Source organism: Oreochromis aureus, linkage group 18, assembly GCF_013358895.1.
Source record: "Oreochromis aureus strain Israel breed Guangdong linkage group 18, ZZ_aureus, whole genome shotgun sequence".
Classification (NCBI taxonomy): domain Eukaryota; kingdom Metazoa; phylum Chordata; class Actinopteri; order Cichliformes; family Cichlidae; genus Oreochromis; species Oreochromis aureus.
Genome location: NC_052959.1, coordinates 26246334 through 26272368, shown reverse-complemented (window position 1 = coordinate 26272368; position 26035 = coordinate 26246334). Strand labels below are relative to the sequence as shown.

Here is a 26035-nt window from a genome sequence, read left to right as displayed (position 1 = left end):
GGTTATTTTTTAGCTGAATGCAGTGACCTGCTAGTCCCTAATAACCTCATAACAGGGTTAGGGCATCTGGCCAAGCAAATATCTGTCCTGTAAACACTTCCCAAAACTACAACCATGTTTTATTTTGCATCAAAGTTAATTGTCTTCCATGTCTTTATCATTCAAATATGAAGGTAGTATCAGTGTTTGCATCTATAAATAATGACAAGAAAAAAAAACATTTCTCAAAAATCCTAACTTTTTCTTCAATAGAAAATTTATTTAAATTCATCAACCTATCACAGAATAACCCATAAAGTTTCTGCTGTTTCATGAAGTTCCCGAAATAGCTTTAAGTTTTTTTAAAAAGGACATTTGTAAGCTGCACTTTTACAAATAAAGATTTTCAACATATACACATCACTTCCTGATCTTCTTAAAAAAAAAAGCATAGAAAAATTTACAGTGTATTTGTATCATCACAATGTTTTGTTTTTTTTTACAAAAGGTATTTACAGCACTAAAAAGTTATAGTTATATAGTTATATGGATGAAACTGACCCAGTTTGCTGCATTTCAACATCAGCTGTTCAAAGAACTTTCAGCATTGTCTCTTTTTTTCTTCATATTAAGGAGCGGTTTTTTTTAAGCTGACAGCAGCAGGTGGCTGTAAAGATGTATTAATAAACAAATGTACACACAAACATATCAGACATTAACATTAGAACACCTAATGTGCAAGAGTTGATGTGGAAACAATGTAAAAATAGCTCTGACCCATCAGGGCGTGAGCCTCAAAAACCTTAATTCAATTTGGATCTGAGGAGCTGATAGTTTGTATCAGCACCTTGGACTCTTTACCAAGTTCCTCAAGTAATTTTTGTGATGTGGAGTTGCTGAAAGGTGTGCCAGATCTAAGGTTTAACAAGTGAGTCAATGTTATTCACTTCACCTTTCAACAGTTTTAATGTCATGGATGATCAGTGTATATAGACATATGCAATATATACATATTGTCCTGCATGAGGCAGGATTCTCAAGTCCTTTGTATCTATTCACATGTATTTAAACAAGAAGCACTGGATGCAAAACTCAGCTTTGCACCAAACATAGTAAACATTTGTAACAGGATTCTTAATACAATACATTAAAGAACAAAAATACTTTTCATTTGCATAACTTTCAGGGCAAAACTCTCTATAAACTTAATTCTACATTAGTGGAACTTCAAAATAATTTGGGTCCAAAACGTTTCAGTTACGGAGTAGTTCTACCATACCAGTTGTATCTGGCTCAGGACTTTTTTTTTTCTTCCCCCAAATTATTCCTCATCTCTTTTTTATTACCTCACAGATGAAGTCATAAAATCCTCACAAGAGCAACTCAAAACCTTCTTTTGATTAATAGAAATAAGGAAGAATCTCTCAAGTAAAAGTCAACAATCATCAGCATTGGGGTAGTACCTGAGACGAATTACCCTTCCGATATATTCAAAGCAAACATCAAAAGTCACAGTCAGAGTCACTGCAGAGATACAGACCGTCTCTCTTTTCATACCACAGATGAGAGTCCTGTCTAGATCAGCTGTCCTCTGGGGTGTAGAATAATGGAATTGTTACTTGGCTTGGGCCTGAGGACTCCATTACTGTAGTCAAACAAAGACTTGAGAGTCTGTGATAACTGGTAGGGGTTCCCATCTTCGTCATTGTCCTGTCCTTCTGCTACAGACTGTGTGGGAGCCCAGTCCTCTCTCTCCCTGGGCTGGCAGGCGTCTGGTTCTCTGGGCCCGCTGCCGTCATCCTGCTGAGCCTTCAGAGGAACCAAAGATGAAGGAAGACCTGAGTCCTGGTAGAAACAGTATAAAAATAGAATACTGTTTTTCCTGATTTGTCCTGAAAGTTACCAATATTAAGGAGGACCTATTATGCCTTTCCTTATTTTCTCTCAAATATACAGCTACAACAGTTAATGTTGAAACTGAAGTTTTAAACACTGAGGTCAGGAGATGAACAGGTAATTCCTGCAAGCCAAAACCTCAGGGTTCAATCTGCCCTACCACTTGGTTTCACACTGTTTATTCTAGTTTTGGCTCTGTATGATAAGCCAATGAGATGAAAGTTGGCTTGGAGATGGTGGCCTTAAGAAAGAAAATGACTAAAATTGATTGCTCTATAAAGAGGATAAACTGTGAGTCAGGCAAAGCTTTTTTACTGGAGTCCAAGAATACATATTTAGTTGGAAATGAGCATCATAGGTCCCCTTTATATAACCAAAAAATTGAAGGTGGACTGAAAAAGGCACAGAGGGGATAAAACTGGGCTGATGATACTTGCACTAAAAATCCAAATTCAAGTTGGATATTCTGCAGATAAACATTATATTTCTACCAAAACTGTCTATGGGATCAGTGAAAACCAGTTTATTGAGGTAGAAGTCTAGATTAAAAAAAAAAAAAAGCTCCTAACACAACATGGACCATCCAATATTTCTTATGACGTTTTTTGTGGTAATAATTGCTAGGAGAGAATGCACACTGGTATTCAATCTCTGTTGTATGAAACCTCTAATAAGTGAAGCTTTGGAAAGCCTTTAAGAAATTAGCCAATCGTGACGACATCAGGTTGTAATCCAGATTTAGCAAAACAGTCAACTTTACATTCCTGATCCTGCTTCTAAATAAAGCGTCATCATTTGTAGAAGACAGGAACAATTATAAAGTGACTAATAAAACAGAGATGACGTTTCTTGCTGTTGTTTCCTAAAACGTTTCCTGTCATTTGAATCCTTTTTGTTTTTAGTCCTTCAGCCTTTCTCTATGTCACATACCACGTCACCCTCAGTTACGATGTAAACTCAACAATAAATACAGCATGCTGTTACCATATGACACATTACAAACAAATCTAAACACATTTCAAACTTAATCTCTCAGACGCTGACACATACCAGCGACATGTTGCTACTGCTCTTCACGTATGACTCCACCCTCTTCCTTTGCTCCTCCTTCACTCCGTCAACCTCAGCTCCTCCTGGTATATCGCTGCCTTCATACCAGATGACTGGACGTCCCAGTTCATCCAGTTCTACGTCTTCTGGCCCCCACCTCCCACCCAGAGTGGAATGGGTATGCTCCTGTAGGCAGGGAGAGGACATTCAATTTAATGATAAAGTGCAAATTTGAGACAAGATCTTAAAGCATTTTATTTTGAAAAAACCTTCAACATTAGAAAGAAGCAGCTATATGAACAATTCCTTAGGGACAGCGCAGGCAGAACCAAGATCAGCAGTATTCTACCTCTACCTGGATATATTTCATCACAACGAGACACTCACCAGAGACATTTGGCTGTTTTTCATTCGGCTGTCTATTCTGAGCATGGAGTCTTCACCCTGGAGTAAAATAGAAAGTGGCAAAAAATTAGTGAACCTGAACACAAAGAGGAATATAACAAACAACCAAGAATGAGATATTAATGATATGTGTCTATGAACGCTGCACATTTCAGTGTTGTTTGAAGCTGCAGCAGCCTGTAATCATCAGCCTGAGCTGCCAGCGGCTCCACCCGAGCAGGACAGGTGTGTCAACCTGGCTTCCTTCAAGCTTGCAGCTTATTGTTGTCAGCAGGAGAGTTTGTGTGTGTCTCTGAAGTTAGGCTTGAATACTGTGCGTATTCCTACCTGAAATCTGAAGTCTGTGCTGGTAGAGTTTACTCTCCTGAAAGAGGCTTGTCTAGAGAAACTCCTAATTTCATCCCTGGGGGAGGAAAAAAACAACAAACAAAAAAACACACATTTGGAGGATTCATGGAAAATCAGCATGTTCAGAAAATAGATCAGTTTAAATCCCAGTTGAAGTTATTAATAAAAGCCTTCTTCAACAATATGTGCTTTAGCTCACGTTTTTTCAGATAGCTGTCTCTTAAGCTTTTTTGTTCTGCGTCGATGATGGCGGAGAACCACCAGGATGATGATGATCAGGAGGAGGACTAAACCTCCGGCGGAGGCACAAATTGTGATCAGCATCAGGTTATCAGGAGGGGTTTCACCAATGCGCCATTGCACCTCTAAAAGAATATAAAAGTATAAAGTGATTAGATGACTCACGCACATAAATACATTCAAACAACAACACAGCTACAGCTTTCCTTAAATATTTATTTGCATTCCAGACTGAGCTCAACTGTTAATGCCCTGTTAATGCCACTAGGGGGCAACAAATGTTCAAAATTACACCAACTCAGAAGGAGTTTGGCAAATGAGTTCAAATTTCCACCTGCAAAAACATCAACAAAGCACATGGCAGCAGCACAGTTTCCCCATTAAATCCAATGCAAATGTATGCAAAATTAGCTTTATTGCACTTACCATCTATATTGAGCATATACTCAGTTTTTCCCCTTCCCACACTGTTCGTGACCATGCACTCATAGGCCCCACGGTCACTCAAGTGAACGGGCCGCTGAAAGACGAGCTTCCCTCCAACCGCAGACACCCCGTCAGGCAGAGCTCCCCCTTCCCTGCAAGTAATCAGAAGAAAAATGTTACCATTAACTTGCAGATGTCACAAAGAGGTGAACTACGCAGAAGCCTGTGACTCACTGTTTGAAACAACAGCTGTGACTCATAGCCGCAAACGACAAAATGAAAGGAGCAGAGTTCAAACCAGAGAGCTGGAAACATACAAATATCTAATGACATTTGCTCGCAAGCAACAGGAAAAACTCAAAAACTGGTTTGAATCAAGGAAGTTATCCGCTTAGATAAACACTGTGAAGGATCAGGTTCACCACAGAGTGAAACCACCTGAACCAAAGCATGCCGGGCTCATCTGTATAAACCAGGTAAATACTAGGTTTGGGGGATTGAAACAAGCCCAACTTCTGAGCCCTAAATTGTTCAGGCCACATAATGGAGAGGCAGTTTCTGATCAGGTCCACTGAGAGGGGTCATATTCCCCCCTGGTTTCACTGTGCTCCACCAGCTATTTAACTACTGCTTTACCCCCCCGTCAAAGTCGCCCCGGCTCAGATTTCTTTTCTCAACACCCCGCCTAGCTTCTCTGACCAGCCTTTTCTAAATTGAGTCAGAGGTGGAGATTGCATCTGACACAGCGAGGATGGTGGAAATGATACAGATAAGGTGTGCAATACAGCTTCACTGGCCAAAAAGATTGTAATCTCTCCCGTGGCTTATTCTTTTTGAGACTTACCACAGTATCAGTGCAATGAAGCGAAGAGCTATTGTGAAATGACTGAAACTAGAGTACAATATAGTTTCACTACATGAGTTATACATAAAAACATATTGTGAAACTACTGCCACTTTTTTTTTTTAATCAAAAAACTGAGGATAAGAACGTAGCTGGCCTCGATAGCGCCAAAAGTAAAAGTAAAAGTTTACTAGATAAAGCAAATTGCATGTTTTATGGCGTTATCTCTTATATTTAACAATGACTTTGTCTTTGGAGGATATAAGAAGATCAAGAAAGGCATTTGTGAATTTTATACACTTGTTGTACATACACATTTTATATTTTTAGGGTTGCTCTGATTAATAAAATATGCACTCATCTGCCACTTTATTAGGTATACTTTGTTAGCACTGGTTGGACGCCCCCCTTTCCTTCACACCTGAGAGAAGAGATTCAACAAGATTCTGGAAACACTGTTCAGAGATTTTGGTCCACATTCCCATGACAGCATCACACAGTTTCTGGGCCGCACATACAGCATTATGCAAACATTTTAGGCAGGTGTGAAAAAATGCTGTAAACAAAGAATGCTTTCAGAAATATAAATAATTGTTTATTGGCCCCAAATGTATTCTGCAGCAGGACAACGACCCCAAACATACAGCCAAAGTCATTGAGATCTATCTTCAGCGTAAAGAAGAGCAAGAAGTACTAGAAGTGCTGGTATGGCCGCCACAGAGCACTGATCTCAACATCATCGAGTGTGTTTAGGATTACATGAAGAGACAGAAGGATGTGAGGAAGCCTACATCCACAGAAGGTCCATGGTTAGTTCTCCAAGATGTTTGGAACAACCTACCAACCGAGTTCCTTCAAAAACTGTGTGCAAGTCTACCTTGAAGTATTGATGCTGTTTTGAAGGCAAAGGGTGGTCACACCAAATATTGGTTTGATTTGGATTTCTCTTCTGTTCATTCACTGCATTTTGTTGATTGATTAAAATAAATGATTAATGCTTCTATCTTTGAAAGCATTCTTTGTTTATAGCATTTTTTAATCACCTGCCTAAAACTTTTGCACAGTACTGTACATGCTGTGACTCTCCTACATCCACTACATCTAAAATATTGTCTTGTGGATAGAGATGGATCGAGTGGATGTTCGTGGACAATCTCTCTAAGCTCTACAGATGGCCACCTGAGAAAAATCCCAATAGATCCACTATTTCTCAAATAGTCTGGCTTGCACCCACATCCATTCCACATTCAAAGTCACTTGAATCGCACTTTTTCCCCAGTTCTGAAGCTCAGTTTGAACTTCACTAGCTTGTCTTGACCACGTCTACATGCATCCACGGCTGATTAGGGCCGAGAGCACAATTGTACCTAATAAAGTGGATGGCGGGTGTAGATGTAATGTACATAAATGCTGACTTGGAAACCATTAGAGGAACAGTGAGACATTGTGGGAAATGCACAGGTTGCTGATAACATTTATGTTATCTGCCAATTCATGTAAAGCTGGAACCAAGAATTTAGCATTAAGACTCGACACACGGAAACAGCTAGCATGACTTCTTATATTTAAAGCTGAAATGATAGTTTGTTTATTCCACACATGGCTTACGTGTAGGATCATTTCCTTAGTCAACTATCTTTCACATAACCCCACTAAATGACAAATGGCTTCTTTTACGCAGTGTTTTCAACACAGATTAAACTACAGATTTGTTCTGTAAATGCTCACATGGAGAGACCAGCAGTCAGCCACTCATATTGACTATTGGTTGTATTTTTATATATTTACATTGTTAAAAAGCAAACAAAGGGGAAAAAAGTCAACATTTCAAAATGTTTACTGACATTATAACTAAAATTAATCAGTGGATTTCCTCACAGTGGGGCCTCAGTGATGGATGGCTTAGTGGAGAGGTTGAAACTAGCAAAACTTTAATATTTCAAGATTGCCTCATGACCCAAATATTTTTCACTCAGCACAAAACATTTGATCACTGTGTGCACAGGGAGAGCTGTAATGGCTGGCGTCTTTAATTAAAGTACAGACCCAGTGTTTTACCAGGCATTAGAGTGATATTTAAAGCATGGCACTATGATTAAACGCTTAGCATGTGTCTCCTGCTCTTCCTTGTGTCGCTCACTCCCTCCCTCGTGTGAAACCAAATCTTCTAACTTCAAATTTCGCAACGCGACACCGCACCTTTTATTCAGCCGTGATTTGAGCCAGCAGAGGATAGGACCCCCCCTTTAGATGGGAGCGCACTCCTTTGTTGTTTGCAGGTGTGTACTCCATGTGTATGCGTGTTAGCAGTGGCTTATCCATGTTTTGACTTACATTCCAGCACCATGTAAAAAGAACATTAGCAGCATAAATAGTATTAGAAAGGGGGGAGGTGGGATTTAACATGATATCATCACAGTCTTGTTGACTGCCAGAGTGACAGATGTGTATGTGAAAATGCAGAAAGTACCACGTCCAGGTGAAGTTTCGAGGTTTGGGGTGTCCCCTGCCTTCGCACACCAGCTCAGCTTTCTCCAAACCCACATACCAGCGAGATGCGGACGTCGTGATCGTAGCATCTGGGGGGTCTGACACAGAAACACAAATATTAAGTAAGCAGCATCACAAACTAGTGTCTCCTATGCTGCATAATAGATCAAATAGAGAACTCTGTAGAGCAGCAGAGAAGATACAAAGAAGTTTGTTTGCACCATAAACACAACAGATGAAGTTATTTCCTCCTCTTAAATCTACAAAGCCGAGAAAAAGATGTCTCGCAAGTCTCAGAATTTCAAATGTTATCTGGGAGGTTTGGAGTCATTACTAAGCGTATTGAGCACCAGTTCAGTGATTTTAACAGTAACAGTGAGTACATAAGATTAGCAGAAAAGTTCAGCTTGAAACCTTGTATTTAATCCCATTTTAAAAGCAAGCTGGCTGCTCACACCCACACCTGTAACAAATGTCCTTCAAATCAGACAAAGAGGAATTGTTGAAACAATTCAAGTTTTGGCACAGTTATACAGTAACAGTAGTCAAGGACAGCCTATCACTGATAAACTTTCCCACCGCAGGATCAAATCTGCCGATAGTAGCTAATATTTACCCAGCTCTTTAATCTCAAAGACTGACAGTTAAGCTTTATAAATATAATTTGAGGGGCAACTAGAGTGAAACAAAATCTAATTGGCTTACGTTCCCATTAAAGGGAAGAGCTTAAAATTTGGCCCATAGCCCAGCAAAGAGTAACCGCAGTGTCATTCCAGACAGCATACTAATAAGTATGAGCTGATTTAGTATGTATGCTGAAAACAGCTCCGTCTTTCCCACCACGACACACTCACAAAAAAGAGACATTAAGGTGGTACTCAAAGATACAAAGAATGAAAACATGCTGAAGAAAGTGCAAGAATGATCAAGGTTATAAAGAATAAATTTAATATTTTGAAAGTAACTTTTGCTCAGATGCATGAAGTTGAGTTATCAGTGATAGACTGATGGACGGCGGACCACACACATAATGCTCCTGTTATACTACATCACCATAATATCTTCATTTAGGTAATGTTATTGATATATACAGGTAGTATACATACTGTACACTCAAGTATTAATTTTACGGGAGAATTTGGCAGTATCAAAAATGGTTATAGAACTTTAACTTCTCTAGTATAAAATATAAAAACCTTCAAAAATGTAATATTTTTATTGATTTCAATGCTGACATTTTGACACCATTAGAGGAAAAACATGGGCGTGGTTAATACTGTTAGTTATAGCTGTGTTGCATTTAAGTGTTAGTCTTCGGAGTTGTTCAAACATAAATATTAACTTAGTGGCTTCGTATCGTCGCAAACACACCTACATAAAAGGGAGGGACCAACTTATTAGGTCAACTTGTGATATTCTTGGTATGGGCTGAATATTTAACAAGTGTCCATTTGAAGTGAATATTATTATTTTGGATGAGATGTAGGAGAAATGTTGTTTTTTTTTAACCTAATCGTTTTTTGTCATTTGTTCATAGTGTTCATAGTTTCTACAATACTGTAAGAAATCTGTAAAAAACATGAATCTAATGTTTGTTTTTGTCATGTTACCTTCTATAACTGGCATAACTGCTGTTATGCATTCAAATTTCCGCTTTTAAAACACGTATGCTGGTTTAAGTAGTAACCTATAAATATTTAACAGCAGAGGGAAGAGGATTAAATCGCGATACGTCAAGGATCAGCGCAAAGCTTGAAGTGAAAGGAGAAAGGTGGGACTATAAAAACAGTGTTTAAGAAATCTGAGAGTAAAAACACTTATGTCATTTTTTTTCCTTTATTTGTTCTTGTTATTAACTAAAAAGCCAGGCGTGTCCCAGTTCTTTACATATTCTATATGACCATATAGTTTGCACTTAACAGCATAAGTGTAGTAATTTAAAACCCTTTGCAGTGACGTACACTGTTTCATACAATGCAAGGTTACGGAGTATCTATTTACAGCTGCAAAACACACCAAAACAAAATATGGATGGCACTGAGAAAGCAGTATTGGGGCGTGATGATCTACTAATTAAACTAGTAAATGGTAGCAGGTCCAGGCATTTATTAGGCAGCAGCCACCACTACATGTGACTTTTGTGTAGTACCGGTACATGTGCAAATTAGTTACTGACGAATGTCAAGATAAATTATTTCATGTTGTTTTAAAACTTTCATGGTTAATTGACTAAAACTGCTTTGTTCAATATCCACACCCTTCGCTCTCTGGTTTCTGCAAGTCACGTGTCTGACGGATGGACAGTGTATACAAAACCAAAGCTCACATTCCTGCACTTTCCCATGAATGAAGTTTGAAGTGAGACATTTGTTTCAGACATGAGGAAGGAAAAAAAGGTCACCGCCATAGCGCTTTTGTCACTGTCACAGTATCACTGAGCGACTCTGTGGCGACAGTTTCGGTGGCAACGATCCACCACGACTGATCCTACTATGGCGATTTAAGATGTCTGATCAGTGCTCGAGCTTGGTGTGCTGTATGTTAAGGCTAAATTATAGAGCTGTACATTGTATGGAGACAGAATTTGCTACCAAATAACTTGGTAAAAACAGATAACATTCTAACTTCTCCACATTTTATATTTGCTTGAATTATTTCAGGAAATGTTTTGCTGACGGGCAAGAATGAGCGATGTGTGATCCCCGACCTGTAAAGAATGGGCAGGGGCCAGTGAGGGGTACCAATCTCTCCTTTATTTTTCCATATGATACTCGGTGACTTTTCTGGTTCCTTCTATTGTTCTTCCTTGAACCAGCAATATTATTTCTGGAGTAAAACCCACTCTGCATTTAAAAATATGAGGTTATTGCCACAGCTCCAGTCTACCTTACTTCTGCTCCACAGCTATACTCACATTGAACCTCCAGGCGGTTGCTGATCCTACGCGGCTCCTCCAGGCCGGGATGCCACACTAAACAGTCCAGCTTTTTCCCATTCATGCTACGCAGGGGGTGGAGCGAGAAGTAGCTGGACACTGACCCAGTCTCGCTGGTGCGGTTCTGGACCGTTCCTGACATGTCGGTGTCCCACGAGAGAATGGGAAGTGGGTGACCTATAGCTCGGCAGGTGGCTGCCACACGGAAGGATTGGCCCTCCACAAGAGTTACTGGATCCAGGGAGGAGATGGGTAAAACTAAACAAAGAAAAGAAAAGAGGTTCATTTAAGTCTTCTGGTTTTGACTTTCTAGTTGATCCTTTGCTGAAGTACTAAAGAAAAAAAAAAAAATGCACAATGAGTTCAGTCATCAGATTACAAAGTCTCTTTCCCAAGTTAGTTTATTTTTCACTTCTTGGCTCTAAGAGGTAAGGGGGTAGATGATCCAACACTTGTCCTGACTGGCAAATGAAATCTGTTTGAGGGATTAGCATGAAAGTTTGTACAGAATTTCAAGTCATAGAACTGCCTGACGATTCAAAAATGTTCCTGCAGTAACAACAACAGCTTCACATTTGTGTTTTTCCGCATACCTCTTGTAAAAATGTTATTTGATCTACGAAAGTTAAATGCAAAGTTAAAGCAAAAAAAACAGACAGAGTGCAGTGAAATCTATGTTGCTGAACCAGCTACAGATCCGCTGACTTTTTATTTAGTGCCACCAGCAGGGTGACCTTCATTGATCCCTCTAGATTCCTATCTTCAAATAACCACTTGGACATGTGGACATGTTTAAAACCTGGTTAAAAAAAAGAAAGAAAGAAAAGGTCTTGATCTTTATAGCCATTGTCGCCCATTCATTCCACCTTGCCGGAATTAGGCATTGTTAGTGGGTGTGGCTTATGTGACTGACAGGTGCAGGCAGACACACATGTAGCTCTAGCTGTCTGCTCAGCCTCACCTGATAATGAGTCACTGAACTGGACCTCTCCATGGTATTTGTGGAATTTGACTATTTTTGATGTAATACATGTAACAATTAAATTATAGTATTTTTTTTTATTATAAATTAGCAGGCATCCGTTTCTGTACCATGTGCATTAATGCAACTTGCACCAAGTGTTAGCAGGTCGCAACACTAAAAAGAAAGGTAAAAAAAAATCAAAATGGGAAAAGCTATCCAGCTAACGCAAATCTTCTTCCATCTTTTATATACAGTGTATAAATAGAGTAATCTTTTTGTGCGTTAATGTGCCCACTTCTACTTTGGAGAATTTCCCACATATTATAGTTGTGGGTTTCCAACTAAACGTACCATCAAATTCATTGGAATTGTGTAAGAACACAAAGTTGCAAAACTCTCTCAGAACTGGTCACCTGAGACGTTTTCACACAGCTACATTTTGTTTTCGTTGCCCTGTCACCAACTGGTTTAACACGATTGTGATTCACACTGCAGTCATGACTGTTGTAAACAGTCACTGGCTGGTTAACTCTTTCCACTAATGTTTGGATTATTAATACATCAGACAAAACAAGTAGGTAGCATTAACAACAACAACTATTATGGATTAACTGAGAAAGAAAAGGGCACCACCTGAGGAAAGCTCAAACCTTTAAAAACAGAAACTAGTAAAAACAAAACAAAACACAAAAGCACAGCGCGGCATATCAGCAAGGAAAATATGCTTCACTCATTGGCTTACAGTAATAAAGGAATGATTCCAGCTTTCTCAGTGATAAATGACTGACTCACAGCCAAGAAAAGACACAATTCAAGAAAAAGTGAGCAGGGGAGATGTTCTCCCCTCCAAATATTTCAGCTCTCATATTATTTACCTGACAAACTTATCTGAAAAGTGCCTTCATGAGAGAAGCTGTGTTGTAAAACATGCTGATACGTCTATCCTGGTCATTTTTCATCCAATTAAAATAAATGTATCTGTAAACCAAACACCCAGTTTTTAACAAAAATTCCAAGTCCAAATGTGACTTTTCGGCATAGTGTATTCATAGTAGGGTAATTTCTCTAAAACAGATTCTTTCACATTGAGAACAACATGCCCAGTTTGTTCAGTTTACAGTTTTTGACAGTAACACGTGTGCAGGTAGCCTCATGCATCAGTTTCTCCACTTACAAACCAACATTTTACAGCTGAATGTTCCAACATGGAGGGAATTCGGTGCTAGAGGTTGTCTCTGTGTGTTTCTGTTGATTTGTCAGATCTGGGGCGTGTTGAGACAGGTCTGTTACTGCTGATGACTGGCAGCGAAATGAGAAAGTTGTTTAAAAATGATAGCATCATTCCAGGATTTACTTCACAAAGGATCCGTCCAAAAACAGCATTCCCACGGCTGTTATTATGGTTGTAAAGGAGGAAGCCTGGGGACAACAGCGGCACCGCAGAAACTGTTTGCATCAAAATGAGTTTTTAAAACATTTGAAAGGGGACAGAATTTTAAGCTCCTTTCTCAGTGGGAAATTACTTGTGCCAGGCTTTAGTTGGGTGCAAAACTTCTGCAAAGATCTTTCAAAAGACAAAATAAGGAGTGGAAACAGGTGACTTTAGGCTAAAGAGGAAGCTTTTCTTCCGCCACAGACCTGGGAAATCGAAGTTGGCAGCTCTTTAAAGCATAACCCTGTTTCCACAATTATATCATACTTTTTAATAGTGATTATACTTTTTTATTTCGCTTTTCTTTGTATATACACAACATGCTTTTTCCAGTTGTTTCTCTATCGTCCTCCCTTCTTTGGAGAGGAAGAATTAAGATTATAAAGATCATGGGGGTGTAAAGCTCTTTATGTAAACTTGTGATTTAAGGCTATATACGAAACTTACATCAATGCCAAACTTATCTCAAACTCAGTCACTCCTCATGGTGGAAACCTGTTTATCTTGGATCTTGGAAAACCCTCCCCACCTTTCTGGAACACCAAATAAACTTGGAAATGTTTTGACAGCTGAGCTGCTATCTACCTACCAGAATCAGAATCTGCATAACATATTTTTGGTGTATGCAGATTCTGTGGTGCTTTTTTATACTTGAGAATATTTTAAACTTTTTCTTAATTTTTACTTGGAGTAACAGAATAATATAGAATTAAAAGAATTTCCCTTTTGGCTTTTCACATGCTAAAACCTAAAATAAGCTGGCAGTGCTTGTGGCCATGCTGGCACACCTTCTGAATTCCCCCAGTCACCAGTTCCTCTATGAAGACGATGATGGTGTAAACATCATTACAGCAGCTCTCTCAGGATTAGGGATATGTGGGCAAGAAGATTAAAAAAAGAGAGAGAGAAAGGATGATGAGTCTTACTCCAGACGGTGAGAGCGATCTTCCTCTCAAAATTTCCACTGGGGAAGGTGGAGATATGGCAGGTGTAGCTGCCCTCGTCCGACTGCTCTGTGTTCAGGATGATCAGAGCAGAGTTCTTGATGGGGTTGCTGTTCTCGAACCTCACCCGACCAGAGTAACGCCCAAACTCTGACAAACAACAAAAACATCAGGTGAGCACCTTCAACACTCACAAAACGGCAAACAGACCCTTTGTCAAAAGCATTAGCTCCAGGAAAGGAGAATAAATGGTTAGACATTGTTAAAATAAGCCTGCAGTTATCAGGCAGCGTCACAACAGACAAATAATAAAGAGTAATCCAGGTACAAAACAATGGTCTGCTGGGATGAGCTCATTTCAAATAACCACATCCCAATTAGAGACAAACACAGCAACAATTATTTTGTTTTATTTTCTCGTGTGTGTACTTTTAACTTGTGAGTCTAATTTGAACTTATGGATAAAGTTGCTATTAAAGATGATGCGTCTAATTTATCTTTACATGAATAAATCTGAAAGTGAAATGATGTGTGTTATAAGCTGAGTAATGTAACAGCTGTTAAATCAGGTCTACTCATAGTAGTGAGTACTCTTTAACAACAGCAGTGAGGAAAAAGGTATTTAAACAATTAACAAAGGTAGATGTAGCACATGATTCACATTCACTCATACAATCATGGCCCACTGGACCAGCCGTGGGCCTCTGGATCAAATTACATTTCTATTAACCAGCACCTTGACCTTCTGACTTCTCCACCAATTCACAAAGCACATGGGCTTCAATCTCCAACCTCTAGAACTTGCACTGAGGCTGTAAATGTTAAAATGCTTTTCCTTTAAGCTTGGGCTTCAGACTGCTCTTTATGCTCAGTTTCAGACATTTTTTTCTATTCTTAGCTCCATACGGTGTTACTGAAAGTGGATATCCCTAATATCATAATTTCAAGCACAAAGCTCTGGCTAAGAGCACAGAAGCTCCACCCACCTACTGTTCAAAACTTTATGAGGGGCAGCCAATCAGAAGAAAGTCTGCTTAAAGTTACAGTATCTAAAATCTCTTGCTAGATGTCGATAGATTGCAGATTGCAGTGAACTGCACTCTGTTTTGTTGCCTCTCCCAAATGAAGTGCATAATACTCGCTGTAGGACAAACAAACTCTGACTGAAGTTCATCTTTAGTGAGCACTGGTTGACAGTCCGCTGTTTACCTCAGCTGTCAATACGTGTCCATGTCGATTTGGAAGGGAGCTGTAAAACTTTGTGAAAGGAGTCTGATATGAGTCGATGAGTCAGTGATGTTCATGCTGATGTTTAATCTGCTGACACAAAGTAATTGTGACAATATTGGGAATAGATAAGCATGTTTATGCACGTTTTTATGTGTCAGAGCCCTGACTTCAGTTCTGGAGATGAGGCTTGAGGCCTGAGGAAAAGGATGATATTACGTCTAAACCAGGGGTGTCAAACATAAGGGCAGGGGCCGCAGTTAGCCTGGCAAAGACCCCAATCCGGCACGCTGGATGGCTTTGGAAACTGTGAAAGACAGCATACTTTTTTTTTTTTACAGCTTTCCATACCCATAAAACCTCTCTCATGGCCATTCACAATATGCCAAAATAATTCAATTATAGATTTCTGTAATTTTAAACATAAGTTCTTACAATTGAAGCTTAAAGACTAATGTGAACAAATTTCTTTTATTTACTACAGCAGCATTTTTTTTGCCATGTAGAAAACCTAAGACATAATGTTGAAATTGCTCTTCCACGTCTTATATTAAGACATCTCATTGATCGAATGCGTAGCTAAACATTTTATACTGACAGAAATTGGAGTTTAACCGATCCAGCCCACATAATATCAAAGTGGGCTGTATGTGCCCCTCAATATAAAATGAGTTTGACGTCCCTGATCTAGACGATTGCCATGTTGTATCTTTCCTTTGCGTTTTTGCTTCTTTGGTGAAATGAACCCTTCTCAGACTATAAAACATTAATGTGATTCTTTATATCTTGAGTCTGAAAGTTCAGATACAAATTCAAATTTGCCACCACAGCATGCGAACAACTGCGAGCCCTGTTCTCTTCCATATTGGGCATACTGCGCACGTGGCCAGTCTCTACTGACATCGTGTTTTATGTGTGAATCTCAGCTACTGTATCCAAGATGGCAGGCCAACATGACAAACCATCGCCTGCTTCTATGTATTTCTAATTGATTAATTCTGAGTTAATCATAATGCATCAGTTATTAGAAGACATAATTACACACTAATGTGTATTTATTAGTAAAATATATATAAATTTCATTAAATAATGTTTTTTTTTATTTCTGACTGCATCTTTAAACTGAGAGGTGTTTGCTGTAAATCAAGTAAAGCTCCAAGAACAAGAATACAGAGCTGAAACTGAGCTTAATCGGTACACTTAAACTTTAGCAACACAACAATACATGTTTTTAATAACCTGAAAAATGGAACAATTAAATGAAATACAGATATTCTTAATGTTATTAGTATCAAAGCACACAAAATTACAAAGAGCAAAGTCTTTCCTATATTTTGTTATTAGCTGACCACTTTTATAGTATTTCTTTCTCAATATGATTTAACTTATATGCACAGTCACGTGCAATTTATTAAATGTGCTTATGGTTTTGAGTGAACTTTGGCCTGCAGTAATGAAGAACCACCTTACCTTAGCGTTCCTGATTATTATAGAGCATATTATAATAAGTGTAGGTATGGTTGGCATTTGTCAAGTCGTTAATACTTAGGTTGCATTATCTATATATTTTTTAAGATAAAGCAGTTATAAAGCAGATGTAGCATTTAATAACTGAGGTTCAAATCCATAAACAATAACCTGATGAGGGCAGTGTCTGTAAGTGTATTTGGAACCAAAGGATGCACCAAATAGTTGTTTTGGTCTTGATAATAAATGCTTGCACTAAGTATCATGTCCAAGGACTGCTGCAACTGCAGCTGTAGTATCTGCTGGGAAAACAATGCTTGACTTGCACCTCGCTCATTACCCCCCAAAAAAAGAGAAAAGAAAAAAGCTTTGCCACGATGTTATTACTGAAATATTTATTTTCCCGAGGGACTTTACAGGAGCTTCTTCAGTCAAGTACCTGTGTGGCCATCCATGAAGTGAGCTGTGATGATCTGATCTTTGCTGCCGTCTGAAAGCTCCTTGTACCAGGTGACCTGCACCACCTTCTCCTCCCCCTCCACCTGATACTGACAGGGGAGTCTGGTTTGAGTCTCTGTCACGGAGCGCTGGGTGGTGACGGGGTTAGCAGGCTCCACAAATCCACCCTCCACGCAGATGGCTGAGGAGGGAAGAGAAACATGTGGATTTAATCAGTGGAAGATAAGGCATATTTGGAGAGTGCGGTTTGGATTAGGAAACACAGCAAATCATTGGCATTTGTACATTTTGAAGGCTAAATTAGGTTTATGGTATTTTGCAATAACATGGAATTTCCAAATCAAGTGATGAAGCATGCAGTCATTTTTACTCATCATAGTAATCTCTCCGTAATTTCACAGAGACCCGCCAGACTGTCAGTGCCAACACACCCAAATATATTGTTCCAGCTCCTCAAAGTGAAGAAATACAAAACAGACATGACCTTAGGGCCTGGGAACCTGTGACAACTATTTTGCTACTATTTAGTGTTTTTGACACTCTTTTGTTATCCAAAGTGTTTGTGCTTCCTTCCAGACAGCTCTTATGACCAATCCTGTTCAGGATGATCATAAAAAGCTTGATATTATCCTATAATGCTCCAGGCAGCAGGTCAGGTATAGCTTATACAGGTTTGTGTATAGGCAAACATTTACAACTACAGGCATTGGCTCATTCACCTAACCAGCTGGTCTGTTGACATGCCAACACCGAGAAAGTCGCTTAAAAACTGGTTTTAGGTGACTTTTAAAAGCAGAAATTGCCTCTTGTTTGTGAACAAACTTGCTATTCATGACAGAGCAAAAACTTTGTTACTTCATATTTCCTTGTTGACAGTAAACAATTTAGACAGACTGCCTTTATATTCGGAAACACGGAAAAGTTTCTGCGTGTGTAGTTTCTTTTAACTCTTTCCCACATAAAAAGAGCATTTGACTCCACTGAGCCCTCAGTGACGAGATCTGACACCTCAGTATATATCAATAAAGACATGGTTTGACCACCATTAGAAAAGGTCCTGGAACTACGAGAGAGAGAAACAAGGTTTACTCCTAGTAGGCATCCAAGGAGGTAAAGATGAACATCTGCCCGCCAACACATGTTTACGCTTCTATTGTTTTGCATTTCACATATTTCCATCTTATCCATTGGATCTCGTTTCATTTTTTTGTTTTGCTGTCTCATTGTTTGTTGACTGATTTCATTTTGTGTCCTATGACCTTCCAGCTGTTTAAAGTTTGCTTTATTCGGTTTCATTTCGTATTGACTTTCTGCATCTCCATGTTTCAAGTTTGACTTGCTTTTATTTTAAAGAACGCTTTGCGACAGAGTAAAACTAAAACAAATTCTTCATCACCTGAGCTCAGGTTTCTGTGTGAGGAACACATTAATTAACTCAGTGTTGTAAGTTTATGGAAATTCAGTGTTTTGCAAAACGTTGCCTTCACACTGAATCCATTCTGGCACAAAAGTATATGCTTTTTAATGATGTTTTATAGAAAATGCAGGATTTACCCAACATTTTAGCAACTCAAGCACAAAAAGACAACTACTCGCTCTTGTCGACTCTCAGTGACGTATTTCACTATCAAAACTGTTGAAAAGCCATGAATCGGAACTGACTAATGGCTGGATCATTTATCACACCTGGTAAAATGTCTACGTGTAACCGCGGGACAAACAGGAATGGGTGTGAGAGCCACATCAACAATTCAAACAGGAGATGCAAAACATTTGCACTTTGATTTCTGGGTTTAAAGGTTTTTTTCTTCCTTGCTGAGTGGTTACTGATTCACACGCTTAATCAATGATTACAAAGAAGCCAATATAGGACAGGGACTCCCACAGATCTGATATAGTCAGTACAAGGACACACTGACAAAGCGGTGGCACAGACGGGAGAGGCGACATGCCTCTTCACACAGACAGAAAGTTTAAAAGTAGGTACAAAGAACTACAGTGTGGCTGACATAAATGAGGACCAGACAGAGAGAGACAGCTCGAGACAGACATAGACTCAGATTTTTGGAGGAAGGAGACGAGATGACAATGTGAGCCGAGAGATAAACTGAAAGAAAGAATTATACAAACACACACACACACACTCTAGACAAACACTGGGGCGCCACAAAGCTGTTGTACAAGCTTTTCTTGTTCATTCAAACTGACCATAACTTTATCACAGCTGTGGTCAAGAGTAAAAATAACACATTCACATTCATCTGTTTGCTCCTTCAACTGGAGCAGAACAGTCCAAACTAAATGTAAAATGGCGTTAATCTCGACTTGATGAGGAAACAAAAGCAGACGAGCATTATTAGAATTAGTCACCAAAAAACGGGAAGACGCAGGTTGGGCCACGACTTCTAAATCACTTAGAGTAAGAATGCGACGGAGCTGCATTCTGTTCTGCTGCTTCTTTCTCCACACCTGCACGGACAAAGTATGTGGACACCAGAACAGTTCACCCATGTTCATGGCTGCAGCATTACTGATAACTCAGAGATAGTCAGCTGGCCTCGCGAGTGCAGCAGAACAGCAGACTGTTAATTAATGCTACAATTTTAAATACGATCAACGTATCTCTGTTAAGATGCTTCAAGCTACAGACGTTTAAGCTGTCTGTAAAGCATTTACTTGATCTAGCCGTCTTCGCAAATCCCACCTTTTACTTCAAAGCTTCTCAAAAAGAGAGTTTTAGTGCAGCTATGTGATTGCGTGAAGAGGAATGGTTCATTCTAAGAACACGAATCAGGATTTAAAGTTCGTCATATCACTGAAACAGTATTGGTGAAGGTGGACTTGTCACTATGCGTGTCCTGTCAGCCCTCAGTGCAGCATTTGATATTCTTGATCACAACATTTTACTGCAGAGATTCAAACAGACCATCAGTGTTAAAGGAAATGTGCTGCACGGCTTTGAATTATATCCATATCATAGATTCCAATTTGTGTAAATGTAAATGAGGAGACTTCTTCACATATAAAAGTTGGTCATGGAGTTCCACCCCTTTTTTTAAAATATAAATATATATATTTCCATACTCCACCGGTACCTGTGCTGGGACCTTTTGCATAATACATGCTTCCTAGGCAATACTAGAAAAAACTGCATGCATTTTCATTGCTGTGCAGATGACACCCAACTATATTTATCCATGAAGCCAGACGATACAAACAAACTAGTTAAACTACAGGCTCGGCTTAAATCCATAAAGGCCTGGATGAACTCCAATTTCCTGCTTCCAAATTCAAATAAAACTGAGGTTACTGTACTCTGCATTAAAAACCTTAGAGACTTGGTGACTAACCAGACTTTCACTGTGGATGGCATTACCTTGGCCTCCAATAACACTGTGAGGAGTCATTTTTGACCAGGATATTTCTCTCAGTGCTGACATTAAACAAATATGTAGGACTGCTTAGAAGCATCCTGTCTCAGAGTGATGAGGAAAACTGCTTACTTACTGTAATTTATTATTATCAGGCTGTCCTAAAACCTCCCTGAAAAGCCTACAGGTGATCTAACAGGGACTAGAAAGAAAGAGCATATTTCTCTAATATTACCTTCTCTTCAATAATCTTGAATAATCCTTTGACTTGAATAATCAGACCGCATCATATCAAAGATCTCATAGTATCATACTGTCCCAGCAGAGCACTTCGCTCTCAGTCTTTCCTCTTTTCCCTCACCCCCCAACAGGCCTTGTTCTGCTGGAGGCGCCTTCCTGTTAAAAGGGAATTTGTCCTGTGTGCTTGCTCATATTATATCATCTTATTGTTGGGGATTTCTCTCCTGTAGGTCCTTTACCTTACAGTATAAAGCACCTTGGGGTGACTGTGTGGTTATTTGACATTATATAAATACAACTGAAATGAATTGAATTGAGAACCATTTATCTGAGGGTAGCTAGATCTGTTGCACAGGTCAATACAGGTTATCTAAAAAAGCAAAAGGCATTCCCAAATATATTGCCAAAAATTTGGAAGGACACTGTTGTCCAAAACAAACATTTGTTTTATTGGCTTGTTGTACCATATAAAGCTACTTGCAACCCAGGGCAGGTCCAGAAGGGCATGAGGTGGCACCTGTCCATAAACTCTGATTCATTTGAGGGTTTTTTTTTAAATATATATTTAGTAGCCAGCAGAAAAAAAGCCTAGCTGTGTGATGGTGCAGCTAATGCACATGCAAAGAAGGAAAGGAAACAAATGATTGTCTTCTAAATTATTGTTCCTTTTATGCATGTTGTACAGGTTTAAATCCTACCCTGGCTATTACTTTCTTGCTTTCGAGTAAATCTGTGTGCAATGAATTAAGAATGTAAAAAGTAATTTGATGAGGCACACCCTAGAATCTCACTGCAATCTAAAAACTTATTATTGGGTTACATTTCTGTAGGAAGTTGTAGTCAATAGTTTTGCAATTAAAAAAAGAAAAAGAAAAACAACTACACACAATGTGAAACTAATATGGTTTCTCACCAGCACCTTAAATTGCAGCTCAACAAAAACTGGAAATTTAGTCTTTTTGCTTTATTCTGACATTACTCTCCGTAAATACACGAATAGTTTTTATTATACGACATCAGCTTAGACTGAGACGTTTTGCAGTCATCTGATATCTGTTTAGTAACGCAGCCAGCTTTACTTTTGTCTATATAGATGTTACATCTTGTGGTTGATCATTTTCTGACTTTGCAGTGGAGGTTAGCAAAACTGCCCCCACACCACCCCACCTGGCTGATTTTTTGCCATGCCCCCAGCCACCGCATTAAAAAGATCCTAGAAACGCCCCTGCTTGTAACAGCTTGTCACAAGTTAAAGTGTTTAAAGATGGCTGTAGTTCAGGTTTTTCATTTTATTTTTTTCTCCAGTTGAGTTAATGCAATTAAGAGATCAGAAGTAGCCAAAAAATCCAATGTCTGTTTAGAAAAAGCAGAAATTAAAAAGTTTTCTAAATTTATGAATCTTTGGTGACATGATGAGCTTAAGATTTGGAGACAGAAATCATTGCATGTTGTAACAGAACAATTTTGCACAATTGGGCCAAAACCATGGCAAGTAAAGCAAAGGCATGGAGACTTATGAAGACTGCAATAATAATAAAGTATCTTAAAAAAAAAAAGAAAAGAAAGAGCCCTTCTATATTAAAGGACATTGTTTTAGCACTCATAGGAAGATTGCTGGGTTAATTACACCACCATTAAGCACAAGAAGCTGCCACGAAGTCCAAAATGTATAGACTTTAGACACTATATCCAAGCTTAATGCCACGTCTGTCAAATGTTTAATCGTCACAGACCCAATTAACAGAAAAGAGAACAGAGTATTCTCCAAATGACTTGCTTAGGTGATTCGTGTTTTATGAAGCAGTGTCACTATTAATTTACATGCAAATCGATGTAACAGAAAACTCACCGATTACAGAAAGCAATGCCAGGAGCGCAGCACTTTTTCCAGCTGACTTCATGTTTGGTTCCAAAGTAAAAGTTTCTTTTTATTAGCCTCTTACTAGGAAGTTCAGATCTCGTGTTAAGCTTCCATGTTCAAATTCATTTGGGAAACTGAGGTCAGGTTTAAAAAACTTTTTTTTTAAAAAAAAAAAGAAAAGAAAAGAAAAGGAAAAGAAAATCCGCAGCAAGAAGCCAGGGGCAGCAGATGTTTCCTGTTCAACTGAGAAATAATGTTTTTAAAAAAATCACACTTCCACTGATAAAAGAACAAAGGTTAGCAAAAAGCTGATAGAGGCTCTATGTTCTTTTCCAGTGAAATGAACAAAAAACGGAAACTGTTAAATCTGTATTTGAGCTTGCACACGACAGGAAAATAAAGTGTGTGTTTATAATAGAACAACCTCGCTTGTCACGCGAAGGCAGAAGCACCAGAATACAGGTTTGGTTTGAGTCGCTACACCTGTTTCCCTCCGCTCCGCCCACTGACACGCCCACTGGCGCTGCGTTCAGGTGGCGCAAGATAAAGTAACACTAATTAACAGCCCTACTCTTCTTGGGCAAATCCAACAATGTCATCTTACAATTGTGCAAGTAAATAAAATCCTTACTCTGGAGAGTATTTATCAGGCTTTGTTTGAAACGATTGTATTAGTAGTGGCTACTTATTTATTTATGAATCTATTTTGTCTATCAGCTAAACTTGCATTTTCTTTTTTGTTTGTTTGTTTGTTTGTTTGTTTGTTTGTTTGTTTTTCCCCTTTTGCTAATCACCAAGATCAAGAACCTTTTATATTCAAGATAACAGATCACAAAGAAAAAACAGAACAAAATAAGAGAAGAAAAACAAGATCAAAAAGTAAAGGAAAAAAGGTCAAAGAGAGAAAAGAACATGAAGAATAAAACAGTAGTTAATATTGTGTGGTTAAAACCTCCACTACTGAGGCTTACCAGTGACAATGGAACTGAAATAAACAGGTAAAGTGTACAAACGTGGTTTAAAATGACTGACATTTCGTGCTTGTATGAGTGTAGAATAGTTACTTTCCTGTTTGTTAGGAAGAATTTTAGATGCTAAAAAGATGAACATTTCTTTTTTTTAAATGACAGCATCTAAATGTTCTGAAAAGCCGCAAGTAGCATTAGCCATTAGAAAGTATTCATTGTGGGGAGACAGTGAAGATTACTTCAGTAGTGCAAGTGTTGTTGTTGTTTCTTTGTGTAAACCAGGGGTGTCAAACTTATCTTACACGCTGGGCCACAACATAGTCTTACGTGGGCAGCATGCATACCACGTACGACCAAGTTGTTTTTAGACATAGCATAAATACACATTATGTTATGAATTTTTCTCCTTTCTTACACTGTCTCGTTTGGTAGAAAGTATTTATGCCCTCTGTCATTGCTGTTTTCACGTCTTCCAAAGCCATCTAGTGGACTAGATTTAACCCTTTCCGCGGCCTGGTTCTGCCCCCTTTGTTTAACAATCCTCACATAACCGTGTATGCTTTAAGTCCCCGCCACCCCACCCCATGGTCATCTTCCATTTATACCAGAATATAAACTGAAAGGTTTTTTTTAAAAAAATATATATATAATTAACACTGAGACATTCATTTCTTTTCAGAATGTGACCCCAATTCGTCTCTGTGGAAGAAAATGGGTGGATGAATGGACTGTGATATCACCTACTTGTTGCGAATAGTAGTAGTTTTTCCTGCTGGGTCCAGGTGTTTGAGAGCTCCTCCCACCAGGTGGAGGCTTCCGGTGATGAGGACGTGGACGTGTTTTTACATGTTGTTTTTACAGCATTCATCAAACTGATTTCCCCAGGAGTACTTGAAGGCAACACCATTATCGATGCCAGTTTGTTCTATTTTTCCAAAATAATCTGAACGTTTGTCAGGGTTTTTGTTTTTAGTTTCAGTGGTTTATTTGTTGGCCTAAGCTCAGATGGCCTGACCCACAAACCCACACAGCAAACAGGAAGCTTTAGACTTGCGGACAGTTTCTGACAACACTTGTTCAGCAAGACCTGGGACCTTTGCTGCACCTTCTAACACTCTATCCACTCAGTCTGCGACGTATCAGCTTTGTATTTAAACCATTTCCTGTCATATTTTTAAATGGCCTTTTAAAGACGCATCTATCATTTTGCAGACTATATAAAAAGCTGCAGTAAAAAGGGGGGGGACCCCGAGATAAAAAGGAAAAAATATGCATTATAGTTGAGCCGTGGGAATCACAAACATAAATGTTTACTTCTTCCTTTGATTCACGAGATAATGCGGGTATGTTGTAACAGCAGAATGCTTGTGTGACGCTTCAGTGTGAGCAAGTTTGTCCTGTCATTGCCAGGAGCCTCGGGGAAAACTGCACACAGCCGGTGAGTACAGCCTCCTGCGAGTCTGTTTTGAATACATTTCCAGTTATATTACCGTGTCAAAGGTAGGTGAGACAAATAAAGACATTTTAAACGTCCTTTGTTGCCCGCTGCCACTGCAGCTGTTACATTTATCTGTGAGATCTAGACACCTAAACAGAACAGTCACATGTATATGCAAATCAGGATTTTCTGTTGGTGGTATTATCTGGTCTTACCTGCGTCTGCAATCAACAGAGAGCATGTTACAAAAAATGTAACATACTTATTTTTTCATTACAATGATTTTCACATTTATACTTTTTTCTTTTAATCAAAATTATATTTTTTAAATCTTTAAATTTCATTATTGTTTTTATCCATTAAAAACTGTAAAGCAAGTTATTGTTTGTGCTGTTAGGACGCCAAATTATATTTATTTACTTGAACAGAAGTGTGTTCCAGCTCTAATTTGGGTACAAAAACATGAATTTTGTTTTTAATTTTCCTTAAAAAAAAAAAAAGAAGAAGAATGCAATTTTAGCTTTTTGACAATTTTCTGAAGTATTTGCGTGTTTTTGTCTTATGACATCTGTTCTATTTTTTTTAAGGAAGAAAGAAGTTGAGTAGTTTTGTTTCATACACCTACATTTGTATTTAGGTTTTTGTGCATTTTGTGCGCACTTTTATTGGCCAATAAATCAAATTTCTCCAGAGAGTTAATGTAACTTCTACAGTTTTGTGGCATGCTGGATATCAGCTTTTGGCCCAAAGCTTGATGCCGATCCACTCCTGCTGTAGCAGTGCTGGAAGCTGATGACAATTTGTGGGGTCCTGCTTGTCCACCTGCCATTTACATCCTGGCAGTAGATTCTTGATTGGCGTAAGATCAGGGGATAGGATCCAAAGTGTTAATTTGCTGATCTCTGTACAACTTAATTATCACATCTGGCTCTTAACATGATACTTTATCATACAGAAAACTTTCAGGGCCTTTGGAAGAAGTTGGTCTGTGAGGACGTTTTTAGTATCATCAATTAATTTTCTGCTATACAAACTGTGATAAAGATGAATC

General features: G+C 38.8%; 1 protein-coding gene across 2 annotated transcripts; it reads right to left on the bottom strand.

Moving 5' to 3' along the window:
• Positions 1-218: 218 nt before the first annotated feature.
• nectin4b (nectin cell adhesion molecule 4b) lies at positions 219-23045 on the bottom strand. Of its 2 annotated transcripts, none has more exons than XM_031748210.2 (11): positions 22567-23045; positions 17087-17287; positions 13936-14103; positions 10593-10871; positions 7659-7776; positions 4345-4496; positions 3878-4043; positions 3658-3733; positions 3313-3369; positions 2926-3111; positions 219-1824 (listed from the first exon to the last, which is right to left on the bottom strand). In XM_031748210.2, exons 1-11 carry the CDS (start codon positions 22616-22618, stop codon positions 1555-1557), a joined length of 1725 nt encoding a protein of 574 aa, XP_031604070.2. In that variant the 5' UTR covers positions 22619-23045; the 3' UTR covers positions 219-1554. The 2 variants fall into 2 exon arrangements, with proteins under 2 accessions (XP_031604070.2, XP_031604076.2); XM_031748216.2 differs by having other exon boundaries at positions 219-1788.
• Between the last annotated feature and the right edge of the window lie 2990 nt (positions 23046-26035).